Source organism: Metopolophium dirhodum, chromosome 3 (genome assembly GCF_019925205.1).
Source record: "Metopolophium dirhodum isolate CAU chromosome 3, ASM1992520v1, whole genome shotgun sequence".
In the NCBI taxonomy this organism is placed as follows: domain Eukaryota; kingdom Metazoa; phylum Arthropoda; class Insecta; order Hemiptera; family Aphididae; genus Metopolophium; species Metopolophium dirhodum.
Window position 1 is genome coordinate 3,382,406 of NC_083562.1, and position 27,520 is coordinate 3,409,925.

A 27,520-nucleotide genomic window follows, 5' to 3' on the forward strand; every position below is an offset into this window, starting at 1 on the left:
TAGGAGCATCATAGTGAGTAGTGACTGGATATGTACGTCTGTCATTTTACCTACGTGCATGCTCATGTCACCACATATTACTTTATAAAGTTAGAAACATTTTTTCTTCAAATTATACTGCCAGTGACTTCAATCACTACGCTCAGCGGGATGTTCCGATTTAAATTTAAAAAGCAGATTTGAATTCTCCTCTAAATTTTCTATGCTTTAACTGTCTTACATTTTTCATATTCTATATCGATGTATTAAAATTTTAACTATGAGTACGATCTATTTTTACTCTTTTTATTAGTAAATTTCTAAGTAAAAATTAATAAAAATCAGAAAAATGAAATTGTCAAAGCGAAGATAATTTAGTGACAAATTCAAATCTGCTTTCAAAATGAATATCAAAACATTATATTGGGCGTAGTGATTGAAGTCTTGAGCTATGTTTTCGACCGGAAATTAATCAATACCTCCTTTACTATAAACATCGTAGTATCGTACGTATTATAGTATATGGTGTCTCAAAAGTCAAAAAGAACGCCAGATTTGAAAAGGCCTCCATTCTTGGTGATCTTGATAATTGACGGCGTGTGATTTTTTTCTTAGTCTTATTTTTTTATGACTCTCAAGTCACGAGTTTACCAGAATAAAGTCCGAAATGTCTTGGACGACTTAAACGAGAAATTTGATGATGTGTCCTAGTCAATGGGCCAATACGTGTGATCGGGTGATGGTCAATTTCTTGAAACGAATGATTGCCTGTAGCAATTGTATGGGGCCTCCCTCGGTGATATGTCTAGTTCTGTTTTTTACTTTGAACCTATATAAACTCCTGAAGAGGATGGTATGTTTTTTTTGTTATTTTTACAGAATTAAATTTGATTTACAGCAGTTTAGAATCCATAGTTTTTTTTGAGACACGTGGTGTATTTACTATACAATAATTACACCATACACTTTAATAAGTGTATCAGATACAATATCACTGTATCTGATCCATTGCATAAGTCGTATTAATATGTTAACATGTTGCGTTGTTTTAGATTTAAGGAATGAGAATTTCAGTTGGTTCACATAATACTCACCATAAGATTGAATACATAATTGAAAATTTAATTGATGCTAGAAGGTACTACGTTTTTCAATATATTTTTTACTACAAGTTATTGCAGACCGCAATACTGTTCCATTGCTGTTCTTAAAAGTAATTTGTGTGGGCTGTGTGTTTCATATTTCCATAAAACTATCGAAATAACGTAGAGATTTCTTGAATTATTGTTTTAAAATTGGTACGTATAATTCTAATTTAAAAAAAAAAGCGGATAAGTGGATGTCACTCTGCTGTACAGTAGGTTACAAGTGGATCAATGTATAATGGATTGTATTAAATTTGAATTCAATGATATAATATCATTGTATAAGAAAAACGATTCTGAGCGGAGACGGCTTGTCAGTCTGGATATTTTATATTGTTATTATTTATTATAGCCTGTAAGTTGAATTGATATTATAATATTATTATAATTTTTTATTCGTTTCTATGGTGATAAACAAAGCGTCATAAATTAAAATCCCATTTTCGCGGTTTTTCGTAATTTGTCGGTGGTTTTTTCCGTGGCATTAAATAACTATTGAGAAAATCGAAAAATGACTTCTCTAAAGTACCATCTTGATCCAATTTGCTAAAAGATAAGATACTATATTATATTGAAATTGAAGCACTTCTACTGGTAGACAGTTTGTATACAATATAAAAATAAAAAATAAACACCAATGTAAAACCAATAGGTGGTTTCGATTTTGTTTAACTTTTGAAAAATAACTCTTAGTATTTTGGTTTGGTATTAATTTAACTGGCTACTATTCGTTAAAAAAAAAAAACAAAAACGGTATAAAATTAACTGACATATTTTTAATAGTAAAAATTAGTGAAAGAAAATAATGATTTTGTTATTATAGCACAAAAAGAATAATATAGTACAAATATTTTTACATTAAAACATAACGTTTATTCTAATTTATACATTGATAATATTCATAAAATATTAATTAACTAGAATCTACTAATTGTATAGATCATTATTTACAAGATGAATTTGACGTAAAGAATTAAGTATCTATAGTATATTAAGCATTGTATTGTGTTGAATATATATAATGTAAAAAACGGTCTAAAAAATTATTGGCAAGCAATTGATGAGTTTCAAATGTATATAGAGGCAAGATAGAAATAAACGATAATTTTGTGCTTGATAAAAATATTATACATAATAATTAATATTGTGAAATGACTTAGACTATATAATGAAAAAAAAAAAACAATCGAACGAGTGACTAATAATAACACATTTAAATAACATATGTTCGTTATGGCATAACACATTATTTCTAAGGTACAAAAATGTAATACATATATAATATATATATATATACGTTTAAAATAAAATAAATAAAAAAAAACATACTATCTATAAAGTACATGGATGAGTATGTTATTCTTTTGTCGCTTCTATAACTGTGGTTACCGCATTGCGTTACTTATATGAGCACTTAGTTTTGAACTGACGTGTTATGAACGTGATCAGTGTACACTGACCGGAGGTAAAAAGTCACCACAACGAGGGAAGTTTTCGGGAACCGGCGGAAGATCGGCGTGTGTCCCGACGTGGAGCACCAAATTCATACCGATTACGATATGGAACAAGAAGTGACAATGGAACAGCCAGTAGCCTGCGGACAAGTTTAATGTGTGTTAACACGGTGAGTTAACTCTTTACAATAATAATATGTTAATGCGACGTAAGGCACGCGTGATAATAATAATAATAATACGCACCCCTAAAAGAATAGTGACACAAATCAAAATATCAAAATGTTGGAAATCAACTTTTAATGTTTCATTATGTGATTTAGTAATTATACTCATTAGAAATAGGATTTTTAATTAATTTTTCTTTTTTCAATCTTATATTATTCTTAATATTGTATAGTTTACATTTATATGCTTAAAATAATAATTTAAGTACCATTTCGCCTTTATATTATTGTAAATCTGTTTCAGTGAGACTTGTGTCATTATTTCAGCTTGGAAAAAAAAATATTTTTTTTATTTACGCCACACATAATTAAATAAAAATTGTGATAATAATATTATTTTTAACATTCAAATGTACTTGTCTTATAACATTTAAGATCAATAACTCTTAAACACAAAATTATAGCTATATAAATATTTGTTACTTATAGTTTACACCAATTTAATCATCGCATTCTATAAATAGTTTACGATTATAATATTGATAAAACTACTATACAGTTATTCATATTATAGGTACAATAGTATTATATTAATAAAATTAAAATAATTGTGAAACTGTTACTTTTGAGATAGGTATGACATTATTCCGGCTAGAAAAATATTGTGTCTGATCATTAGTCGGGCCAGAATAAAGTCACATATAAGAAGTGTCGATATTCCAGCTGGAAACTAATAAACTATATTTTATTTTAAGCAGCAATAAAGACATTTGAGTTCATACCTACTGTCTTTAATATTATATAAATCAAAAATGTCAAGCATACGTCTTAAATATAAAGGATGAAATTGTGCAAATTTTGATGGTAATAACTTGTAAAACTTATTTTTTATGTTGTGTCACTATTATTTCAAGGGTGGGATATAGTATATGAAAAAAAAAGTAACCAGGCTAACCGAATTAACGGTTTATAATATTTCTCGTGCTCGATAATATTAAATCTATTCCTATCGACGGGGTTCTTACCTGGGTTGTCGGCTCTGAATCGGAATACGACGTAACCGTTGTTGGGCACGGCTATCGTGTCTTTGAGCGGTGGCAAATTGAAATGCCTGTCTAAAAGTCCCCTTCGGTCCAAATCGAGAGCGTGTTTTAAGTTGATTTTCTTGACGTTCTTGTCGGGCGATCGTCCCATACCGATAACGTTGAACGAGTAACCGTGCAGATGGAACGGATGACTCAAATTCGGTTGTTGGACTAAAGAAAAAAAAATGATGATGATGATAACAATACAAATTTATCACATTTTGTACGATATTATTATTGGTAAAATATTATGTATGAATTTACCTTCATCGACCAACACGACTTCCACAACAGCGTGCCTTGGAATATCGACTTTGTGCGAACACATGCAATTTCTGCCACAATTTGCTGGCTTGTTGTCTCCGTTACAGAATAACTCTGGAGGTATATCGTCTATCTGGGAAATCATCGGAGATGCTGGAGAGGTGTAAGAGATTTCGTCCACTAAACTGATTACATGGTCTCCGCCGCCGGGTGCCACTGAAAAATTTCAAAAAAATGTTTTTATTATTATTTGCACAAACTACTGACAAATAAACGTAGACAGAGTAAATACTCAAACTCAAACGGTGATTGTTATTATAATGTAATATATATATTTAACGTTTATTGGTATACCCAAGTATTTGTTATATTGATGAGGTTGGAAAAGTTCGTCGGGCCTGTAGAATAAGAATTTGAATGGCAAAAATATTTTTACATCGGGTCTTTCTTGTAAAAGACCTTTGTCTACAACTTTGGCGTTTTTCAGTTGGTTCACACAAATGGCGTCAGTTCTTGGGCGATCACAGACAGCGTCCAACGGGTTCATTACCTATAATCATTAAAATTAAAATACATTATAATATAATATCGAATATACTGTGATAAATGATTAATATTCACTTACAACACCCTGGGGTAAGCCTACATCATAAGTTGGGGCCTTTGATTTCGGTTGGTATGGTCCTCTTGCATACCTGAGTATGGCCAATTGTTGCACGCGTTTGTTTCCACATTCACCAAGACCTCTGACTTGAATCCAATACGCACCGACGGGCTGTTCCGCGTTAATAATGAAGTCGTATCTCTCTCCTGCCGGCCACAATGATATATATATTATAATATATTGTTACGAAACGGTCGACATTGCACACGTAAAAAAATAACAACTAATCATCTCGAACATTACCCGAGAATGAAATGATTGTGTTGACGACCACCGGCTGAATAGGTTCTCCGTCTGTAGCAATTAGCACGAGCGGATGTCCTTGGATGGTGATTTGGGCTGGACAGACAGATGCTAAGGCGTTGATCATTCTGAACCTGTATCTTCTACCCGGTGTGATGGTAAAAGTTTCCAAAGGCGTATTAGTACTGAATCCAGTGTTAGGGTCCTGTGATCGAATAGCAAAATTTTTACCATCAGTTATTGTCTAAAATAAAATTTATTCATCCGCACTCACCGTGAACTGCCCTTTGCCATTGATCAACAGAGACTCGGGATCCTGGCCGGTGTTTGCAGCTAATCTACCTGGGAATCGTTCCATTCCGTTTTCGTGGAGCCAATCGGACAACAGTACCACGTGTGTGGTCAAATCGTAATCGTACAAGTGGCTGTTGGGATCTTGCGATGGTGGTTGTCGTACAACAATACTACCGTAGATACCATCAATTTTTTGAAGTCCTAAACAACATAGTAATAATGATTGTAAACATTGAATGATAAGACAATGGTTTATCAGCATACTATAACTACTTCATTATTTAAACTTTATAAAGATTAAATGTACAAAAAGAAAGGTTCTATGTTTACATTATATTTTATATTAGATTAAAATTAAAATTATATTAACGAATACATATTGGAGCGTGCCCCTATGCAGCCTTGTGTCCCTATGCAGCCTTCGGCCCTTGGCCACTTTTAAGGGACTGATTATATTACTGGAATTTTATATGTATATAATATGTAGTGTATTTCATATGGAGATGTATGGTTCAAAAATTGAACATTATATTATTTTAACACTTTTTATGGTTGTCTAGAGATATCAATATTGACGTCGGTACTCGTACAGACAATATTCAACTTTGCACTTCACAATCATCTAGTTATCAGTATAATATATGAATGAATCTAACTTTTGCATAAAACAATTAATTATTCAATTAAATACCATTTGAAAAAGGTAAAAGCTAACATTTTAAATATTTATAATGACACAATATTATGGTATTTAGTATGCATATTTGGCGCTGTTATTAAGTGCGAATTACTTATATAACTATTAGTTGTTTTGTCAAATTTTAAATAATTCATAATGGATAGCGATTATGTTAATTATCTTATATAAGAAAGTGAAGATAATTAAATGAATGAGTATTTGATGGGTTAACTATCAAACTAATTTATGGTTTTATATTTATATTAACATATTTTATTTAACGTTTGTGAAAGTTATTTTCTTGTAGATAAATATAAATCAAAAGTATTTTCCTTGACTTGAGTCTATTTATATATATATATATATATATATATACAATTCTAAGATATTATATTACACATAATACATATACCTACATAATAATAATTACTATACAAAATAATATGACGTATACAAAGGTAGGTATCATGTAGGTATATATTCATTTTTACTGATTTATTAATCTGTTATATTTTTCAAATGTATTAATTTCGTTGATTATGCGTATACGAGCAGTGGTAATAATTATCTGAAACATCTGTAGGAACACCGTATAATTTTGTCGAGAAAAAAATAATTACTGAAGTTAAAGTGGGCGATCGAAGGGTAATATTTAATTTTATCGAACGGCGTTATGCATTGAAACTCATTGTAAGTTCGTATTTTATATTTGTTTTTTCGTATACTGTTTACGACAGTATAGTGACATTTCATTTCGGTGTGATATTTATTAAAATATTTTAATTTCAGTGGTTTTGTTTGGATAATAATATTAATATAATGACTTTCACAAATTGTGACTACACTACTACGCTATATTTTCTACTACTACAGTACTAATGCATTACATAAGGCCACGTGTAGACATTGCTACCATTATCGTGGAACTAGAACTGGGTTAATGTGTGTGAATCACGGCCGGCCGGATAGGAATACCCGGACTATGTATATTTTTTTATGGGAATTTGATCGCTCACGCATATATATATATACCTACGTATGCATAATATTGCTATTATTTTAACAAAACCAATCATAAATCCTGTTCGACTATAGGCAGTGGCGAGTGTAGGTATGTCGGACGTGGAGTGAATAATATATAGACGGTGCCGTATGTGTATTATATACATTATAATATGATATTAATATATTATAACGAGTTCTCGAGTAGAGATATCGTATCGGTTTTTGACGGTCAACTCAGGCTTACCGGAATGGGCGTGCCAGAAATGCGTGCCACTGTTGGTGTCGAATTGGTATCTGAACGTGTTTCCTTCGTGAATCGGACATTGGGTGACGTACGGGACACCGTCGTAGTATTGAGTTCCCTTCTGGTGAAGTCCGTGCCAATGGATAACTAATTCCATACCATGCATGTGGTTCAAGACGTCGACGACGACCTTGTCTCCTTCGCAGACCTATAGATACGCCCGCGGGACACAACGGTTGAGAGAATTAATAAAATATCACGTCGAGAAGAAAACGAAAAGTGTATCGCAACGCGATGGATGTATATAATGTACCTGTATACTTGGACCGGGCAACATACGATTCACAGCCAACATTCCTCTTTCGACACCATCGGCCAATATGCACTGACAATGGCTCCACAAAGAATTGGTGGCGTTCGGTGTGCACACTTGACAAGCTCTACATTATTGTATATTCAAACAAAGAAAATTTATTTTCGTTCGAAACGCGGTAAATAATGGGTAATGATAATGAACTAAATGTTCACTTTATAAATCAAAACCGACGACGACGATGAGAGAATGTCGTAAGGCGTTTATTGGAGTATACATATGAGAGAGAGAGACGGAGAGACAGAGAGACGTCTATTATGTTCCGAATTATAATATGTTTAATGACAAGTTACGTATAGGGACCAACACCGAAACAGTATAATGTAATGTTCATGCTTACGCTCCCAGTACGTTGTATAATTCTGCGGTGAAATGATAATAACATATCCTGGGTGGCTCTCCTTCGCGACAAGCTCTTGCGCACTCTTCGGGTGACGAAAGTTCAGAGTTCTTACGCAATTCGTCGAGACCTCTCTTGTCGAAGTCTAGTGATGAATATCCCAAAGGCGGCAAATTACCGTGCGATGATTCAGAAATACCTTTTGAATAAAAAATAAACGTACGAATTTATATTGAGATATAATATTTTTAGTTATAAAATAAACGTTTTTTTTTTTTTTTTAGATCACTCACTTCCAAACCCAGAGAAGGTGGCTGGGTGAGTTTGTACAAGTCCGTGAGTGGACGGGAAATAGTCTTCTGGCTGAGCGTAGGCAGATTCATCTTCCTGTGCAGCTTGAACGTGTCCCGGAGTCCAATACGACTCAGCTGTTGCTTGGTCATTCGATTCACCTCCTAAACAGATAATATGACAGTGTTAATAATATTGATGTAGGTATTGTAAGTATAAAATATGTAACTGTGTTGTCGAAATTATTATTTTGACTTTGAATTATTATTTCTACACCGAAACTCGGAACGAAACAATAATAATAATAATAATAATAATAAACTATATGACTATTAACTATTAACTAGTATTCTTCTGTATATAGACGTAGTGTATCGCCTACGCGATTTCTAAACGTAAATAATAAGAATAAATGTTTTAGTACAAAGTGTAATTGTTGTTACACACCAAACCATTAACCGATTATCGTAACAATGCTAAAAATACAGTTTATCTAACCGATATGTGTAAAGATAAGCGCCGATTGCTCAAAACTGCCGATAATAATGAAAAAAAAAACATTTAGGTTTTCCATTCATAATAATATAGTAATTTAATTGTAATCCTGTTTACACGAGTTACGGATTAAACTGGTGTGTTTGTATTTCCTAAAACGTACGTTCTAAAACGTGAACATGAATAAAATGTACCTAACCTATCTATATGCGAAAGGTAATCGGAATGTTACGGGCACATAAAAGATAATATGTAGGAACGTATATATATATATATATATATATATATATATTATATTATATACAAACAATACGTTTCAATAGTTCTATTCAAAACCATTTACTGTCGTAATAAGTCAAACGTTTGCAATATAATATCGTATTTGCTTATTCAAATATATTGTACTTATCCATACATAATATGACCATATATACGTTTGTACGGCAAATGATTTATTACAAAATTATTATTATTATTCGAGATCGGCAGATACGATTATACAACCCCGAAAGAACACGTGACGGTTGTCCACACGACTTCTAGTGGGGTGTTTTATACGATGTAAAACGGTTGAACGTGTGACAATATTATAATAACAGAATGTCGCGTCGATTAAAAAACGAAACACGATATCCAAGTTTCAGTACGATATTTTACTGTTTAGAAATAATTTTGTTCTAACGCATAATATATGGTTCAAAGACAAAATCGTGTGCATTTATTATCGGTTTCAAAATATTATAGACTAGAACACATAATATAATGTCTCGAATACAGTAAATAATTTACTTATGATTCAAAAGCTTTGTATGGTTTTTCATTCAGATTATATTTTATGTCAGAGTTATGAACTGTCAGCTCTCAAAAAAAATAAATAAGATTGAAGAGTTGGTTGGTGAGCGAAGCTTATACAGGAACCGAGTCCCCTAGTTTAATATAATATTTTAATTTAAACAATAAATTGTACCGGCAAAGAAAGTCGAAAGTTTAAAGATTTATCTAAATGTATTAATAATCGAGTTTTTTGTTCGCTTTCGAACGTGCGACCGTTTTTATTTTTGCCACTTTTCCTGCAGTGTCGTAACTGCAATACATTATACATATTATATAGATTAAAAAGTGTTCAATGTTAAAATAGAGAACATTGTTTATGCTGTATATTATTATAATTGTAATCATAGACAAATAATGAGGTGATTAAGTGTCCATGTACCATGGTACTACTATATCATATTGTTACGTCTGTATCGGTTTTAAAAACGGTTAAGTATCCGTTTGTGGTTTGAAAATAATGAACATATTATTATAGTATCTCATTTGGTTCGTCACCTGTTGCATACATTATTATAATGTTTATATTAATATATTATTTATTTTTCGATTGCGCAATCATAATTATAGGCGTTTCGTATTATTATATTTTTTCATTGTGATAACAATAATAAAATTATTGTGCACGGGCTGATAATCGCATAACCCGGAAATCAAAATCCCATAATCTCTCACCCCGTGTTGTAATCGTTTTGATATTTTTGACTAGGAATAGGCACGTCATATGTGCTTGACTATCACATCTATGGTGCTGTTATTCTGAGTACAATTGTTATTGTTATAGCGTTTTTGTATCGTAACTCTCGAATAATATGTTATGTAAAATAGAACTGCAATGCGTTCGCATATTAAATTATACAATTTAGGTACCTAGGTACCTAACCTAACCTATACGGTATATATTCCGTTAGAAAAAAATGAATGATCGAGATCGAAATCCGAATTTAGGTTGTAACGGAAACTTTAAATAGATTTTACCAAAATGGAGTTGTCGTAATGACTAGATCGTAATATTATTATCCACAGCGCAGTGATTTAAGATTATTATTTTTTTTTTTTATCAAGACCAATGAAAGTTACGAAAAACATCTATATGGCATGATTGCTTCGAGTTCCTTGATAGATGAAACAATAATTAATTAACACAATATTTTGCACTACATTACCAAACGCAGTAAGCAGATTCTTTGGTTTATGAAAAGATTTCGATATTGTTTTTTTCACTACACGTTGCCGCAAAACACGTAAACAAAAGAAGTAATTAAGTATATAACACTTTAAAATTTAATTACTTTTATATCATATTACATGCTTTTTGTAATAATATGATAGATAACCTAGTGTGCAAGTGAAGTGAGAATTGTTTAATTGTTGTGGCGAAAATGACGAATACAAATTTTAAATTGCAGCAATGTTTTGATATTATATATTTCAGATGCATAATATTATGTGATCTGACGAATCGTCATACAATATTCCAATATGAATTTACATAATATTATGGTATAATCCGATTAAGACTTAATTGTTTAAAAAATGTAATAATATTTTAAAACTGTCTAATATTTTGCTATAAAGATAAAAATATTTGCTAACATTTATTTGTTGATCGTGGACTTGACATTTTTTATTCTGATGGCCATCTTTTGGTTGGCCTTTAATATTTCTTTGGCTTTCAATGTTTGATTATTGGCTGCACTAGATTTACCTGCCGGTTTTATGAATGGTGAAATGGCGCGTCTAGGCTTCGTCATTGCTGCGTCAATTTTCTTCTGAACTACTTGGTTGTTCCTATTGATTTCCCAGTTTTGTTGTTTTGTAAACAAACGATTGTCTTTTGGATTATTACTGTAAGTTGTATTATCCCACTGGTTGCGGTGCTTAACGCCGGATGACGTTTGTGAAGTAGACTCGGAAGGGCGACGGTTATTCATTTTAAATCTTACAAAATCGTATTATTTTTTAAAAGCTGTAAATTAAACAAGAATCCACAAACAGAACCACATAAATCGATCGATAAAATTGTATACCTATGCCTCAATCAACAACTCGATGGTTTCCACTTTACATAGTTACGCAGAATTTGTATATCTGTATAAACTAATACTGCGTTTATTTATTAAATTGAATAGTTATTATACGAATTAACTGTAGGGTCATTGCTATCGCATATCCGCTGGGCAAAATTGAGACATTTTAGCCAATTGTGCTAAAATATTTCCACTCCCCATCCCCCTCTTTCTGACACCAGCCCAAATTAATTAAATAAGAATATAAGATAGCAGCCCTTCATGCTAAACACTATCGCACGCCCCATCAGGTCCTGCATATCCAAATACGTATCCAATCCTCGTCTCGCAGAGTTCAACAGTAATCATTTTTAGTTATGGAATTGTGATTTCATTTATAGTAGAGTATCTATGAAATAGTTATTTTTTCTCATAGTTATAAGTATTTATGAGTACCCGCAATAAGTGTATAGACTATTAAAATTTAAAATGTGTAATATGAAATTATGATACAACTAAAATGTATTTAACTGTTAGAAACTGCTCGACGACTGCAGGACTACGATTATTCACTAGGAATTTATATTTAAAACTAATATATTAATTATTATATATTAGAAGAGCAACCAGAAATATGGTGAAATTTTTTCTTTTGATATGTTCAGTGTCCACATTCCTATTTAATCGAAGTTTTGTATGTTTCTAGTAATAACGACTTCTCGATAAGTGTAAGATAAATACACCTAAACTATTATTGCCGTATAAATATAGGTATAATAATAATAATAACTAAAAGACGATGTACGAAAAAAATTTCCGGGCACGCGCCTATAGTGAAATTGTGTAATTAACGGTTGAGGACGACCGACGACGGTTTCTATATCTCTCAAAACGTCTTATTATCGTAATATAGTGGTAAATTGCCACAGTAATAGCAAATGGCATCACTAAAAAATAACGTGGAATCCGGTTCAGACGTGTAGAAATCAAAGACGCGCGTATTTATTTATTTATTTTTTTTATTTTAAAAGAAAATAACCATCGTTTTCCATTATATGTAGAAAAATCTACGACCGTAATATTATTATGACGTGAACATTGTATTATATTATATTATGCTGTACGAACCAACTCGCATGATTTCTGAATGTATTACATTTATTGTACGTTTATTGTTTTGATCCGTCTACGCTCGTGGGCTTAGAGTTTTTATAGAAGCAAATCTATCCGCGAGGGAGATGGTTTTTTTTTCGGATAATACTCTCCGGCGATGTGAAAGCCGTAAGTATTCCAAAAGTTTCGTATAAGCAATGTGCAATTGATCGGGAATCGGTCACAGACGAAGTTTGTCTAACTCCAAAATTATACTTCATAATGGTTTTAAAACAACTGGAAAAACTCGGACGTTTTAGATTTTAAATGTGTTAGTAGCTATAAATATGTATAGATAGGTATACCTAAATTATATTATCTAACCTACATCGGACACCTATAACTATGATAGTAATAGTAATCATAAATCATTATAGTTATTTCCTAAATAAAAATAATTTGATTCAATATTTTCATCGTGTTGAAAGGTGCGTATTATATAGGTACAGTGTAATATTTTTGATTTTGTAATATTGTCTTACAAACGTTATATTATGATCAAAATAATTTTTATTTTATTTATTTCGTTATGGATCTATAGCTTTATTGCATTTTCAGCCATGCTGCAGCCATGACGTTCGGAATATAATATATTTTAGCAATGAATTAATGAATTTCATTAACTATAAATTAGTTAATTTTACGCGTACGGTTATTCAGAAAATAAAATGATTATGACCATGCTCTAAATTTTTTAGGAATTAAAATTTTTCCGTTACATTTTATACATTATTATTTCAAGTATTGTATACCACCGGGTACCACGCATAATATAGAACACGGCATAGGTATCTTGTACGTAGTGTCCGCGAGTTTCGTTACAATGATTACCAATACCATTGTTAGTTTTGTAAAATAATTTCCTATATAGGTATAATATACATACAAACGAAACATGTGAATGTATTATGTAAGTATATCTATCACAATTTGGAATGTAATATGCACATTGGCATGAAAAAGTCCCAGTCCGTTGTGGATTACGTTGTGAATGAAGGTATTCTAATAGCGTTTTGAATAAAATTCACAATTTTTATGTTAAAACATATAATAATATGTAGTGTAATAATAAATAGATGGTAAACGAGTAAGGTAATTTTCTACTGGTGTCCCCGATATAATATCATTACTGTCGAAACCATCATCTCGAATGGTCCAACTATACATTGCGAATACTGTCGAACAGAATAATATATAGTATTTAGAATGTTCGCGGTAAGACGTTATCACGGTACCGCGTTTTAAATTATTTATGACTATATTAGTGATGTACCATATTATGTCCATATAGGTATGACGTGTGTGTTATAATAAATGAGTACTGATTACTATACAGCCGTAAATTAATAGCATTCGCATAACGAAGGTATACTATAGTTTTAGTCTTTATTAATTACATTTTATTTAACCGCACAAACCGGATGTAGATCGTATTCGAAACTTTCTAAGCATTTATATTAGATTTGTACGACTATAATATATACCTATAATACGACCCTCCGATGTAACTGATTCGAAATTACGTTAAAAAATCTCATGAACTGCGACGTATCTTATACGGGACGCGTGTCGTACGAAACAAATAATTTTACATACAATTGAAAGCACTTAAGGGAACATTATATGTCCATAATATAATAATTGTAAAAAAAAAAATTTCAAGTTTAAACATTTTACGGTAAATTTATGTGACGAAAAAAAAAATAGTACGATTTGTTCATGACGGTATATTATGATATACCTAGGTATATAATATACTAAACATAAATATGATGACCGTGTATATTATACTTTTTCGCGCTAAACTTGTTATGGTATAAAAGATTGTATCAATTTTCAGTCAAACATTTTTATAGTTGTGTGTAATATCTAGTCGGAACACACTTGAACTTCAACTGGCAGATATTAACGCGTACGAATTAATAATAATTCAAATTAAAATCGATATATTATTATGATGATAATTATATATTAAAATCGCCCGAAAAAAACGGTGCAAATTAAATATTATTGCGATCGAGCTGTAGGTATATAGACGAATAATATGTAGGATATGGCCGACCGCATTCTTATCCGAGTCGATGATGATGTCGCGCAAAGTACCTATATACCTATAGATATAAAGTATAATAATACAAGTTTCACACGTTCTGTATATTTCCATATTAAATCGTGACTTGGCTACTATTCCGAAAATATATAATATAAAAAATTGAAATAAAAATCACAATAATAATATCTATTCAACGCGGCCGCGGCTGCATCGCACGGTTTATTCGATATTGCCCTCCCCCCCACATAGATTACACTCGTCCCCGATGATCCCCCCCCACTAGCCGAATATATGAACAATCGATCAGTAGTGACATCGGACGTCGTCCATCGATCAATGCGTGTACTTTGACCACACGCCAAATTTCACACTTCCATTGGCACCCACGACTTATATAGCGGCGGCAAGGGGCATACGTAATTAGTTTCACTTGCATCGAACCGCGGCGGCGCCCGGGCAACGCGAATTTCTCCCGGTTAATCATAGCTGTAGAAAATATTAAAATACCTGTTGCAACCGACGAGAACGGAAGCTGACGGCGATAGCTTTAAACTGTATTGGTAAAGAAATAGAAAAAAAAAAACCGACATATTTTGTAACGAGTCTCCGGGGGGGAGTGCAGACGGTATTGGATTTTATTCGTCGTAGATACTTTTGATTATACATACCTTTATACACCTTATCTCGTTATAATATTCTTCTATGGGTGTAGAGGCACCAACTGCCTATAGTACGCGCTTACTTATAATACAGTGATACTTATGTGTTGCTCTCATATTATTGTTATTTTATATCTCCGTTCGATGAACGCCGTACGCGTAGGTATTGTTTCATATTTTTATATTCAGACATTTTTACTGCGCAATGATATTATTTTCGTTTCGAGAAATTCTCGAGTGAAAGTGTTTACTTAAAATATAATATTTTAATATATTTTTATGTTCGTATATTATAATATACGCCCTACCAAATGCATTTTAATTAAGAGTGTTTATTACCTATATCGTACTATATAATATTATGTTTTAATAATGTTTTATTATTTTATTACAGATTTTGTCACCGTACAATACTACCGTACAATACCAGTTACTACCTATATAGGTATACAACTGTAATAATAAAGTACCGTTATAATAATATGTTTATATTATCATATTTTTAAGCGATTATTTAATATTATTCATAATATACCATCGATCGGGTTTCAAGGTTGTTCGTCGTTGATAAATTTCAGTTTTTGTTCCAGTGTTTACCATCAGATTTCACGTACTTATATTTAGTAAGACGTTTCAAAATAACAAAATGATTTTAAATATCAAAAACTGATTACTTGTATTATAGAATATTTTCATATAGTCCATAATCCCTCCATTCCCAAAGCCATCATTAATATTTGATGTCATTATTTTAATACCTATTAATTATTGTCCTCTTTAAAATATGAACCGTTTACCGGTGAAAACTAACGATATGTTTGACCGGCATTAGCAGTTTTATTGCGGTTATATTCGTTTCAAATCGTTAAGAAAACATATTACGGTGTAATGATAGTACCATAAATGCGCAATTAAACGGGAAACATCACATATTGTGCAGAAAGATTTATCGGTAATTAACCGCTTCAGAGACATAGGTATCAAATCATAGGTATACTGCACACGCCAATGTCATATTTGTGTGACAAATTAAACAAAACGTTTTTCTGAGGGGTTTTTTTTTTAAGGCTGCGTTTCAACTACTTACAATGTCTGTGCTATAATAATATGTCCTATTTAGACGAGGGACACTGTTCACAGACCATATTATTATTATAATATTATACTTAAATGAAATGTTAAAAAATTATGTTGGTGTCGCTTAATTCTATTACATTCGTAATCACTAATTAATAATGTTTATATATTGTATTGTTTCCGTATAATTTTGTATCGTTGGTAACGTAATATATCATCACTGCCCTTCATCAGACACTAAACCTTATTAATAATGCGCGCTATGATATTAATATAATGTAAATATTTAGTATTAAAAATAAGATTTGGCAACGGACAATATGTGTGACGGTAAAAAAGAGAGATTTTAAACGTTATTGAAATAAAAAATAATAATAATAATGAAACGTTCAGTAATAAGCGAAAAAACTTTGTAGGGCACCTTTTACGACTGACCGCCATGGTAGAATTTTAATTCAGGTTTTCAACATTTTTCAGGTTTCATTGTGCTTTCCCTTTATTGACGTCATTTTTTAAGACTCAAAACTTGCTCGAACTCTCACTCAATATCAAGGTGTAAAGTTTATTAATCTAGTAAAGGATTAAAAAAAAAAAATTCTTCCCGTGTGCCGTTATACGACGTATTGGTACAGTAAAATATTTCCACGTTAAACATTATCATGTTTGTGTTTGTGTGTGTGTGTGTGTTTTTTAATGTAAGTACCTCAATAACGATTCTAATATTTTTATTCGTTTACTACAGGTTCAGTGGAGTTTGTCACACATTCGAGGGATTTCGTTGCAAATGTTCGGTTGTATTTTGATTGAAATTACGCAGATTATTATTTCATAATCTATTATACGGATGTAAGCTATATCGTAATTACGATTTTTAAGACATGACGAAATATTCGGTGCAGTATATTATTTTTAATTAATTTGAATAAAGTTTTAGAAACCGAGTTGATTATATATAATTTTTTTATACATCGATACGTTTTAAAGTGTTAGTTTTTGGCGGGGCTTTTCAGTTTTGTATGCTATTTATTTGTGTCAACGTTTTCGAGACGATATCGACCTTTCATCTGTCTTGTTATATTATTGTGCTGTGCATTTTTGTCTCATGACAACTAACTTGTAAGTAATGACAGTACCTACAGCTACAATTTTAAATAATTGCGATAGGAAGTAATATTACGTTCTATATAAATAATTGTTATTAATCATACATATTAATATAATATTATGTTTTACTTTAGTTTTCAATGAATAATGTTTAATTTAAACATTTTAAAATTATATATTATGACGTGCAGTAGTATTGAATATACGATGGTAAATTAAATGAATTAATATTATTTATTACAGCACCTACCGAATGAGCTTAACAATATTAGATGTTCTATATTATAAAATATTCAAACAGAGAAAGTATTCATTTTAACAATACCTTTTCTATGCTTACCAATGGTTAAGTTGTTAATTTATTAAAATTTAAAAAACTCATATAATATATATATATATATATATTTATGAGTTTTTTATAGTGTACATATAAGTATACATTGGTTATTTCGGATACCTACACCATGGATAATACATTTCAATTTATTTCAAAACAGCTATATAGTGTTTGAATCGACGCGTTGACATTAATCATTAATATAATACCGAATAATACAATAGTAACAAATATTGGTAGGCAGGTATATCGTATATCAGTACATAATGCAGAAGCTGTATCGGAGATTATCCAATGTGACGTTATTATTGTTATATTACGTTAGTAGGAGGTAGGCAGGTATATAATAAAATGTATAAAATAAAACCGCAACGGCACAAAACAACGTAATGGCCTATGGTTTCAGAACAACTAAGCACTTTCTTCGATGGTTTTCGACTTCATTTAAATTCTTAGCTGAAACTAAATTATTATCCTACGTACGCATCTGGTCGTAGCATTTCACCAGTATTAAAAATAACTGTATATTTTTTTTTTATGTACAAAAATCATTAAGCTGAATGCACCTATCGCATACTTCTACATAATATTATAATACTCACACGCACGCACGTGCACACAGACACGTATATACACGCACACACGTCTCACGTGCATTTGAAAACATAATATGATAATATGCTCAATAATTCGGATCGTCTAACGAATGTTTATATGATTTAAAATTCGAACGGTACTTACATAGGTACTTGTATTTTTAAAATAATATGTTTTATTGCATAAGCGTTGTATTTTATGCACTTGAGTGATATCGGAACACATAAGTGCGTACATCGATACACGTGTCATGTGGTCGGTTTATGGTTGTTAATAATCGAAGACAAGTTCTTCGATGTTTCATATCATCGATCCGGGTATATTTTGAATACGTAAAAATTTCTTCGATAAAAAAAAATCTAAAACAATCGCCCGACCGACTATTAGGTAGGTACCGTTTATATACTATACTATACGTCTAGATTGGCCAGCAGCTAGCTGTTGTCGGAGTCTTTGGTCGCTTTTTCAATAATTAGATGTCATTTTTAGATTTACGAATGTATTACGCTAATTTTATATTTCATTAAAAATGATGTTTATTAATCATTTAAGTGCAGGCTATTAAATTGCGACAGTACAAGCCAATAATATTACGTAAGTGATGCAAACTCCAATATGCATTAAAAAATCATTTGTTCCTAAATATTTCATTAGACTTAAATTTTTTGTTTTTATCGTTATATTCATGTCAATATATTATTATATATTAGAAACTGTAGTGGATATATTATAAATTATAATAATTATTATATGTTATAACGGTTAATGCCGTTCATGCCAAATACAAGTGATCCTACACGATGGCGCATGGCAACGGAACTGGTTATATAGTTGACCATTTGTAGGCAACGGTATATAATATCAATACTAATGTTTCTCGTAGAAAACAATAATTATTATTGAAAGATGCGACCAGGAAGACGTGGGCAAATTATAAAACTAAACTACACATAATATTATAATAATATTGTCGTCCGTATACCTATAGCTATAATACCATCGTAGGAATAGGTTTTTTGCTTTGAAATATTAATATATATACTTAATTTAAGTAGGTACCTGTATTATATAGACATACTGTACCTACTTAAACTACCGAGGGGCTTGACAAATTTAAAATATTATATTGTCTGATTGCTTAACACTATAATGTGTACAGTACTAGAATATATAGACGCATATACATACATTCGCACATAGGTATATGTATTCATAAATACATACAGTACATGCGCACATGAATACAATATAAATACATTCATACACGGGTATAGTACTTATGTTCAGCAGAAATATGAGATTTTTGTCAGTAGGTAATAACAAAAAAAAAAAACAACAAAATTTCGTATAATATGTAACGCACTAACGCATATATGTAGATCGAATGTGCAAAAGTGCACAACAATGACATTAATAAGTAATAACGAACGCGCGCGGTGTGCCTTTTGGCACCTTAATATTTCATAATACGCGTAAAATTTGCCGTGGAATGTTCAAGGCGAACGCACAGTGTATACTTACCTGTTGTTGTCACATGTACAACATTATTATTATCCATAGTAAAATAGGTATATTCTATCAAAACAAACACGCGGGAACATTGGCACTGTCAGCAACGACTACCTACTGTCCGCAGATCCATGGCGAATCGTTTAAACGCACGTCAAAGACAACCGATTGAACATGGAAAACAAAAGTGCGTTAAATCGTTTATCGATATATTATTATATTATTATTATCGTGTCTCGTTCGGTCACAATCGATTCGTTACCTATATGCATTGTGGAATTACCGCAGTTGGGAAAAGATTCACGCACGCGGTTATATAACGTACCTAGGTATATAATAATAGACACTGTGCGCACACATTACAATATTATAATATTATCGTGTGTTGTGTGTAAGTACACAATATATAGGCAGGTGCACACGTGTAAACATGATGCGCGAGAGCGCGGTATACAACATTTAAATCATATTTATCATGATCAATAATCGCCAGTTCATTAGTGTACATAATAATACATATTATACACTTGCACCAGTGTAAAAATATAGGTAGTATAATATTATTATAAGGTCAGATTATAGCGATTACGCGAGTAGACCGTTTAAGTCTCCAAGACGCGAGTAAACATCACATGGCATCCGACCGTCATTAATATGATCATTATATTATTATTATACCTAGGTGCCTACAACTGCGTAAATTGCGATGATGGATAGGTGGTAATCCGTCAACGCGAGGGAAACGATTAATAATTATTTGTAAATAGCTAATAATTATCATGGCAAAATAAAAACAAAACCGACGGTAGGCGGTACACGCGTGTTGGCGACAGAGCGAAATAGATTAATACTCTACAAACCTTAACCCTACGCGATGGAGTAACGTTTCACAATATTTCACACCATTTCGTTGTTCCGCAGTTAATCGTGTGAAAATGACAATTGATTTTCTTTCTCTACGCTATTATCATAGTGTAACCTCGTTTCAATAAATAACCCATTTTATAATTTTGTTCATTATCATCAGTATACCTACTTTTATAGTAATAATAATATTCATACTAAATATTATGATGATTCTACCAACAAAATAATGTATAGGTATAATAGGTTCACGAGTTTTCTTTCCTTTTCTCTTTTTGTTTGTTAAGGAGCGTTTAATAAAATTCGTATTTGTTCGTATTATAATATAATAATTAATATTACGTTATACCACCTACATCAACAATGCGATATCCTTGCCCTAAATTTCTTTGGTGTTCATATAATATATCAGCTTCGGGACCTTTGACCCGCAGACTGCAGCAGTGGTGAGCGTTTTACCCGTGAATATTATTCAGGTTTTCAACGAAGATTAGATTCACCTTCGGAATGGAATTCACTAAAAATAATACTGCTACAGCTGCACAATGTGTACGTACAATAACATATTATATGGGTAGTACCTGTTGAATCGACGCGAGTTCCAATTGCAGTCATAAATTGGGTTTAATTTTTCACGATGACGGAAATTCAATCAGAGTATCACAGTTGGCGATCCTATCGTATGTGTTGTGACTCGTGGATACATATAAATATAACATACATTGATATATCACAAAATATATATTATACACACACAATATATAATATATTTATATAATATTGTGTATATACCATGGTATAGGTACGTTTTACAACAGAGTTGATGGAAAAAAAAAATGAAAGTATTTGATATTTCTATACATTTGTGTTTCGAATGTTTTCAGAGAAGTACCTATAGTCTATCTTTTTCATATAAAACAGTCTACGAGACTGTGGCCTGCAGACTGCCAGCAGACTCAGAAATAATAGAATCGGAAAGGAAAAGAAAAGTGGCCGGGTCTTCAACGCATGGTAAGACAATTACGCGAGTACCAAGTCAAAAATAATAATTACAATCGGTGTATCATTATTATCATGCTGTAGGTATAGAATAAAACGAATCAGAACGCAAGTCTCTGCGGATTCTGTTTACATTACATTTAACACGCGAAATCAAACAAATAACACGTTTACATTTTAATTCCAATGTCTCGGGCACGGTTATTTCCCCCCATAATTGCGTTACCTACCTATATAGGTATATTAGGTATATCGAGCGAGGGTATTATTATCGTGTTGAATAATGAATTAATTGTCCACCTTGGACTGCGCATTATTACAGAAATATTTTATTATTATTGTTACTATAATATTATTATTAATCGTCATCACATAACATTAAATTAATACCCGCAACAACTTAAATACCTATTTATGATATAGTTACATATTTTCACAAATAATAATAATGCTTGTGCAAGTAATTTATTATGCGTGCAACATGTGTATTATATTATTATGTGCAGCAGGAACTGTGCATTCAGCGGTAAGGACCAGCTGTATACCATTTATAAATTCCGTTTCCTTGTAATGCTCGAATCGTTTTAAATTTGAGTGGTTTATTATGTGTTTTCACATAATATTATAATATTACGATTTATAATGTATCTGAATAGTTATAGAAACGTTATGATTTCAGTGCAAAGTCGTCAAATTCTCCAGATATATGTGCGTTATATTATTATGATAGAGGTCCTCAATTTTTTTTTTATTTTGCACAATAATATATACAATCTGTAAGTTGATGCTCAATAATTATATTTGATAATAAGGCTATAATACATGAGTATTTAATAATAAGCCATCCACTAGTGGCACTTGACCCTCAATTATTAAATTTTAGAACATTACAAGTATAACATTCGTCAAGTACATTAAACTTATCATATAGTCATATTTAGTGACAAGTAGAGGTACCTATGAAAACGCCAAATCATCGTAATAATAATATAAAATATGTAGGTACATATAATAACGATAGTCTCAGAAGTTAGAACTCCGGACTATAAAGGATTTGCAGTACTTGAAAAAAATTGGATGAAATGAATTGGACAATAATATATACCTACTTTCGGTTACTCCCTGAAACATCACACTTTAAACGATACATGTTGTGAAATAAGTGATAGGATATCCCGAAACCACTTAAATATAATAATGTCGTGTCTCGTGTAGGTACAACGTAAATCCAAACGTTTGTGATTACAGTTTATGCGTATTAATTTGCCATCGTCTTTTTTTTTTTTTGTTACCTTCCGGCCACTCTAATACATTTGCAGGCGTGTATTCCTTTCCGATTTGGCCACCACACTCACACCAACAAGTGTCAATGGATTTATAAAATCTGCAGTATACCTACCTAATATATTTACTACCCAACACTTGGTATTTTGGATAATATTTTACAATAAAATGGTACTATTTCGATTATACTTCAGGTACAAATGATTTCGGTTTTAGATTCAAAACATACAAAACAAATATATTGTTTTAATGTTTGTATAATAAAATATTATGTACTTATTGCTTTACGAGGATATACCTGTATAATTTATTTTATGCGATACATTTATAATCTTCACCGTTGTTCAAGATTCACTTTCTATTCAATAAAATCATCGTTATAAGACGTATATCAGTTCAGAAAGCAGGTTTATACTATAAACCGATCGGCCGGACGAACGGTCCGCGGACAAAATAATAATAATTCAATTACGTAAAATAATAATGTTATTGGGACGCAGCCGCGGAAAACGACAAACTTCCGTCTCTATATTTTCACCGGACACGACAAACCGAGGACGGCGCCGATACGATGATCGGTGCAGCTATTATATACAATACTATATTATAGGCATTGTTCAATCGACGTTATTTTTTTTTGTTTTCATCGCCGTTTTGGAATTTTGAAGAACATCGATCGTCGTCGTAACATGCAAAAATCGGTACGCACATAATAATATAATATATCGGTAGGAACGCCGCCGGTACACATCGGTCGGGTCTAGGTCAGACCACGTCGATAATTGTTTTTTTTTCTATTTCTAATATCGTTACATTATTCCCCATCACAGACCACCAAGGATCACTGGCGGTGGTACCCTCGTGTGTACGCGAGAACGATATCGCAATAATAATATCAACTCTGACCGTGACACGGAAAAGCATGCAGTAAGGAACCCGGCGCGGCGTACCTGGTGGCAACAGGTTGCGACAGTCACGATTCGCATGTAGCCCGCGCTCGGTGTCGAGATCGGTCGGACGCGAAAGGCCCGGACCGGCCGGTGTAAGCGGTATAGTATAACGTGTAAGGGGTATAGTACGGACGTATAGAAACAAATCAAAATGGAAAGAAAAATATATATTGTTGCGTGGAAAACGTATTGCGATCGTACACCACACGCGACACTGCACTGCACTGTTCGTGACTTGCACCGTAGTCCCGATTTGCTATTTTATTTTGTTCCCGGCCAATGCAGCCGGCTAACTATACGCGCGTTGCGCACGAGACACAATATTATTATTATTACGCCGTCAATGAATCATTTATTCGGACAGTATGATTACTGTAATAATAATAATAATAATAATAATAATAATAATAATAATAATCCACCTGTTTGAATTCGCGAAATAAACGGCCGACGAGAATATATTAATAATACGTGTATAAAATCGGCAGACTGCAGCTGAAAAATTGCTCCCGCGGAAACGGCATAATATACTGTTGCAGGTATACTACTAACAACAGGTATAATAAATAATTTTCAGTGATAATGAAAATGATTTTTTCGATAAAAAAACATACTGCAGTGGACATTCAGATTAAAGACGTCCAAGCTACGATTATATTATTATTATTTTACTATAGGTACACAGGCGGACGTCATTTCTATCGAAAACGAAATAATATAGGAGGTTATTATCAATAGACAAATCGGCGCGTGGTCTTGAGTTTTCACTTTATGTTTCTATTTAAATTCTATACGCAACGAAATCGTTCATCTAGTTAAATGCGTATTACAGGCGAAATAATAGATAGAGGTAGGTATGGCTAATATAATATATTATGGTATAATGATGTTCTTGACAATCGGAAACTATTAAGACGTTGAATGGATACTAAAGAAAATTGTATATATTATTTATATATTATATTGATTGGAAATTAAATAACTCTTCCGTTGTAGGTATATATATGACGATGTTAATACCTTAACTATTGTGAACGTCACTTAAACGACTGTCGCGAAAGATATAATATCATCGTAAATCGAATTTTCTTGACCGTTGCCCGTCTATAAATTGCAGAATCGTAATAATAATATCATCGTCTTACGTCTATATTATATTCTTCGATCGGTTCTAACCTAACCTAAAATACCCTTTTAGGATTACTTATTTTCTATTTTCGAAATACTACACGAGTGCATTAAAAAAAGCAAAAACCCTATACAATGTTATATTGTATCAAAATATATAAAGAAATTATGAAAACTATATTTATTTAAATTAAATAAAAGTCAGAGACTTTAACGAACGCGAAGTGACGAACGTTTTGTATTGACAATATTATCATGTCCACTTACAATAAATTACAATATGAGCACTTTATGACCTTAATTTTAGAAAATGTGCGTTATATATTATGTGAACATGATATAAATGAAATATACTAATAACTTTACACAAACGCGAATTGTGAGAAACTATCTCTTGCGCGTATATTTACCGACTATATTATTACCTGTTCGTTTCTTGACCCTCGTCCCGGCGAACATGGTGGAATTCTCCATGTTGGTGTGTGCAAGGACTATGGTCGATTCTGCGGGAGCCGGCGCCAAATACAATGCCGTGGCCAACACGGCCAAACACCACACATGGTAATGATGGTTCATTTTCGCGGTCGCGTAACTACAACTGCAGTCGAATAAAAATGAAAACTATGTATATATATAAGAGCGAAATGAAACAAAAACGACGACGTCGAGAAAACCGACGGCGGTGGCGGCGGTCGTCTACCGATGTGATGTGAGCTCACATGAAATGACACTGCGCGTATTTTTTAATCGTATTATTTATTATATTTGGTTTATTTTCTTTTTTTATCGCTACTATATTAACGCCGCAGCGTCGAGAAGAAAAATTAAATTTATATATATTTTTTATATATTATATTCTGTTTTGCTTTCGACGAACAGAGACTGACAATATATTATATTATATTACAACGTCGGCGGCGACGGCCGGAAACCGTTCGACTCGGGAAGAAATAGACTGCGGGTCCTCGTGTCGGACCAACACTCGCGAATGGACTGAATTTCTTGTCGGCTGCGAATAATTTACTAGGTAGGTACTACTCTCTTTTAACGACCTCACCACTGCCGCTACCGCCACCGCCGCCGCTCGAACGCTGCAGCGCCGCGGTCTTCGCCTTTCCATTTCTTCGTCATCGCCCAGCTCCATCGGCCTTCCGTTTATTATTATTATTATTATTATTACTATTGAACCGGCTAATATGTATAACAATTATTCATTTCGACCATATTTGTGCGTTCGGTTTGATATGATATAAGAATCTACAAGTACATCCGTAGCAAACGCGTATAATATATGTCATTCGTATGCGTTTGGAAAATGTCGAGTACTCGCTTACTACCTGTTGTTAGTGTATATTATAATACACACGTGTTCACGGCGACGGTCACAAAAAATGAGACGCTCTTAAAAGTGAAAACCGTCGTAGATCAGAGCAGAGTTATCGCCATATCTGGTAATACAATTTGTTGTACACCAAATGCCTACATAATATTTTGCGATTTTATAATTTTAAATGAAAAGTATAAGTATAATAGGTACTAAACGCACTAAATAGCCCGAAGACCCCTCGTCGACAGACAAGTAAATGTTTAAAAATATTTGCAATATTTTTTATGTCTGTACATAGTTGCATATTATTTAAATATACTTATTGGAAAATATTATATTTAAATACTATTACCATTCACGCGTATTTAAATACGTACCTATATATATCATATTAGCCATTACGACATGGCGTACCGCTCTTCGGACTTACGGGCCCGGGGCAAAATATTATTCCGAGGCCCTGCTAGTCTTCACCTAAATACTTAAATGTAAAGAAAACTTTTTATTAAAATTATAATTTTAGATTCTCCGCAGAGCGATAAATAATATAATGATTTCACAATAATATGTGTTAATTTTTTTTTATGTCTGTATAAACGATAAGTAGTCGAAATAATGCTTAGATTTTCAACATTATAGCATCTTTTCCAGTGGGAAAGTAAATCTAGTTGACGTGTTAACCTAACCTAACCTTTGGGGAGGTTTAAATTCCTAGTAGAAGTTTCCGACGTAGCGGAAAAAAAAAATAAGGAAAAACGGGAACTTTTCCGCAAAATCGGTTTTCAACAAAATAGATTTTGGGTTTTGGTTTAACTCCGAAATAAAATTGCTGTAGATACATGGAATTTTCAATGAATGTTTATATTAGAATTTCTAGACACCATACAATTTTCAAAACATTTTGACTAACGTATAATA

At 32.2% G+C, this 27,520-nt stretch overlaps 1 protein-coding gene across 1 annotated transcript; it reads right to left on the reverse strand.

Moving 5' to 3' along the window:
* Positions 1-1,950: 1,950 nt before the first annotated feature.
* Positions 1,951-26,280, reverse strand: LOC132940296 (uncharacterized). The gene is made up of 12 exons (XM_061007808.1): positions 25,701-26,280; positions 8,230-8,391; positions 7,937-8,135; positions 7,537-7,663; positions 7,224-7,431; positions 5,276-5,496; positions 5,002-5,206; positions 4,720-4,904; positions 4,449-4,644; positions 4,095-4,310; positions 3,771-4,001; positions 1,951-2,718 (listed from the first exon to the last, which is right to left on the reverse strand). Exons 1-12 carry the CDS (start codon positions 25,849-25,851, stop codon positions 2,570-2,572), a joined length of 2,250 nt encoding a protein of 749 aa, XP_060863791.1. The 5' UTR covers positions 25,852-26,280; the 3' UTR covers positions 1,951-2,569.
* Between the last annotated feature and the right edge of the window lie 1,240 nt (positions 26,281-27,520).

Bases quoted from the DNA above. Each gene is read 5' to 3' on its own strand.
- LOC132940296 (XM_061007808.1), bottom strand. From the start codon at position 25,851: ATGAACCATCATTACCATGTGTGGTGTTTGGCCGTGTTGGCCACGGCA. The intron at 7,664-7,936 runs GTAAGCATGAAC...ACAATAATGTAG, and splicing joins TTATACAACGTACTGGGAGC to AGCTTGTCAAGTGTGCACAC. The intron at 4,645-4,719 runs GTAAGTGAATAT...TAATGATTATAG, and splicing joins TAGGCTTACCCCAGGGTGTT to GTAATGAACCCGTTGGACGC.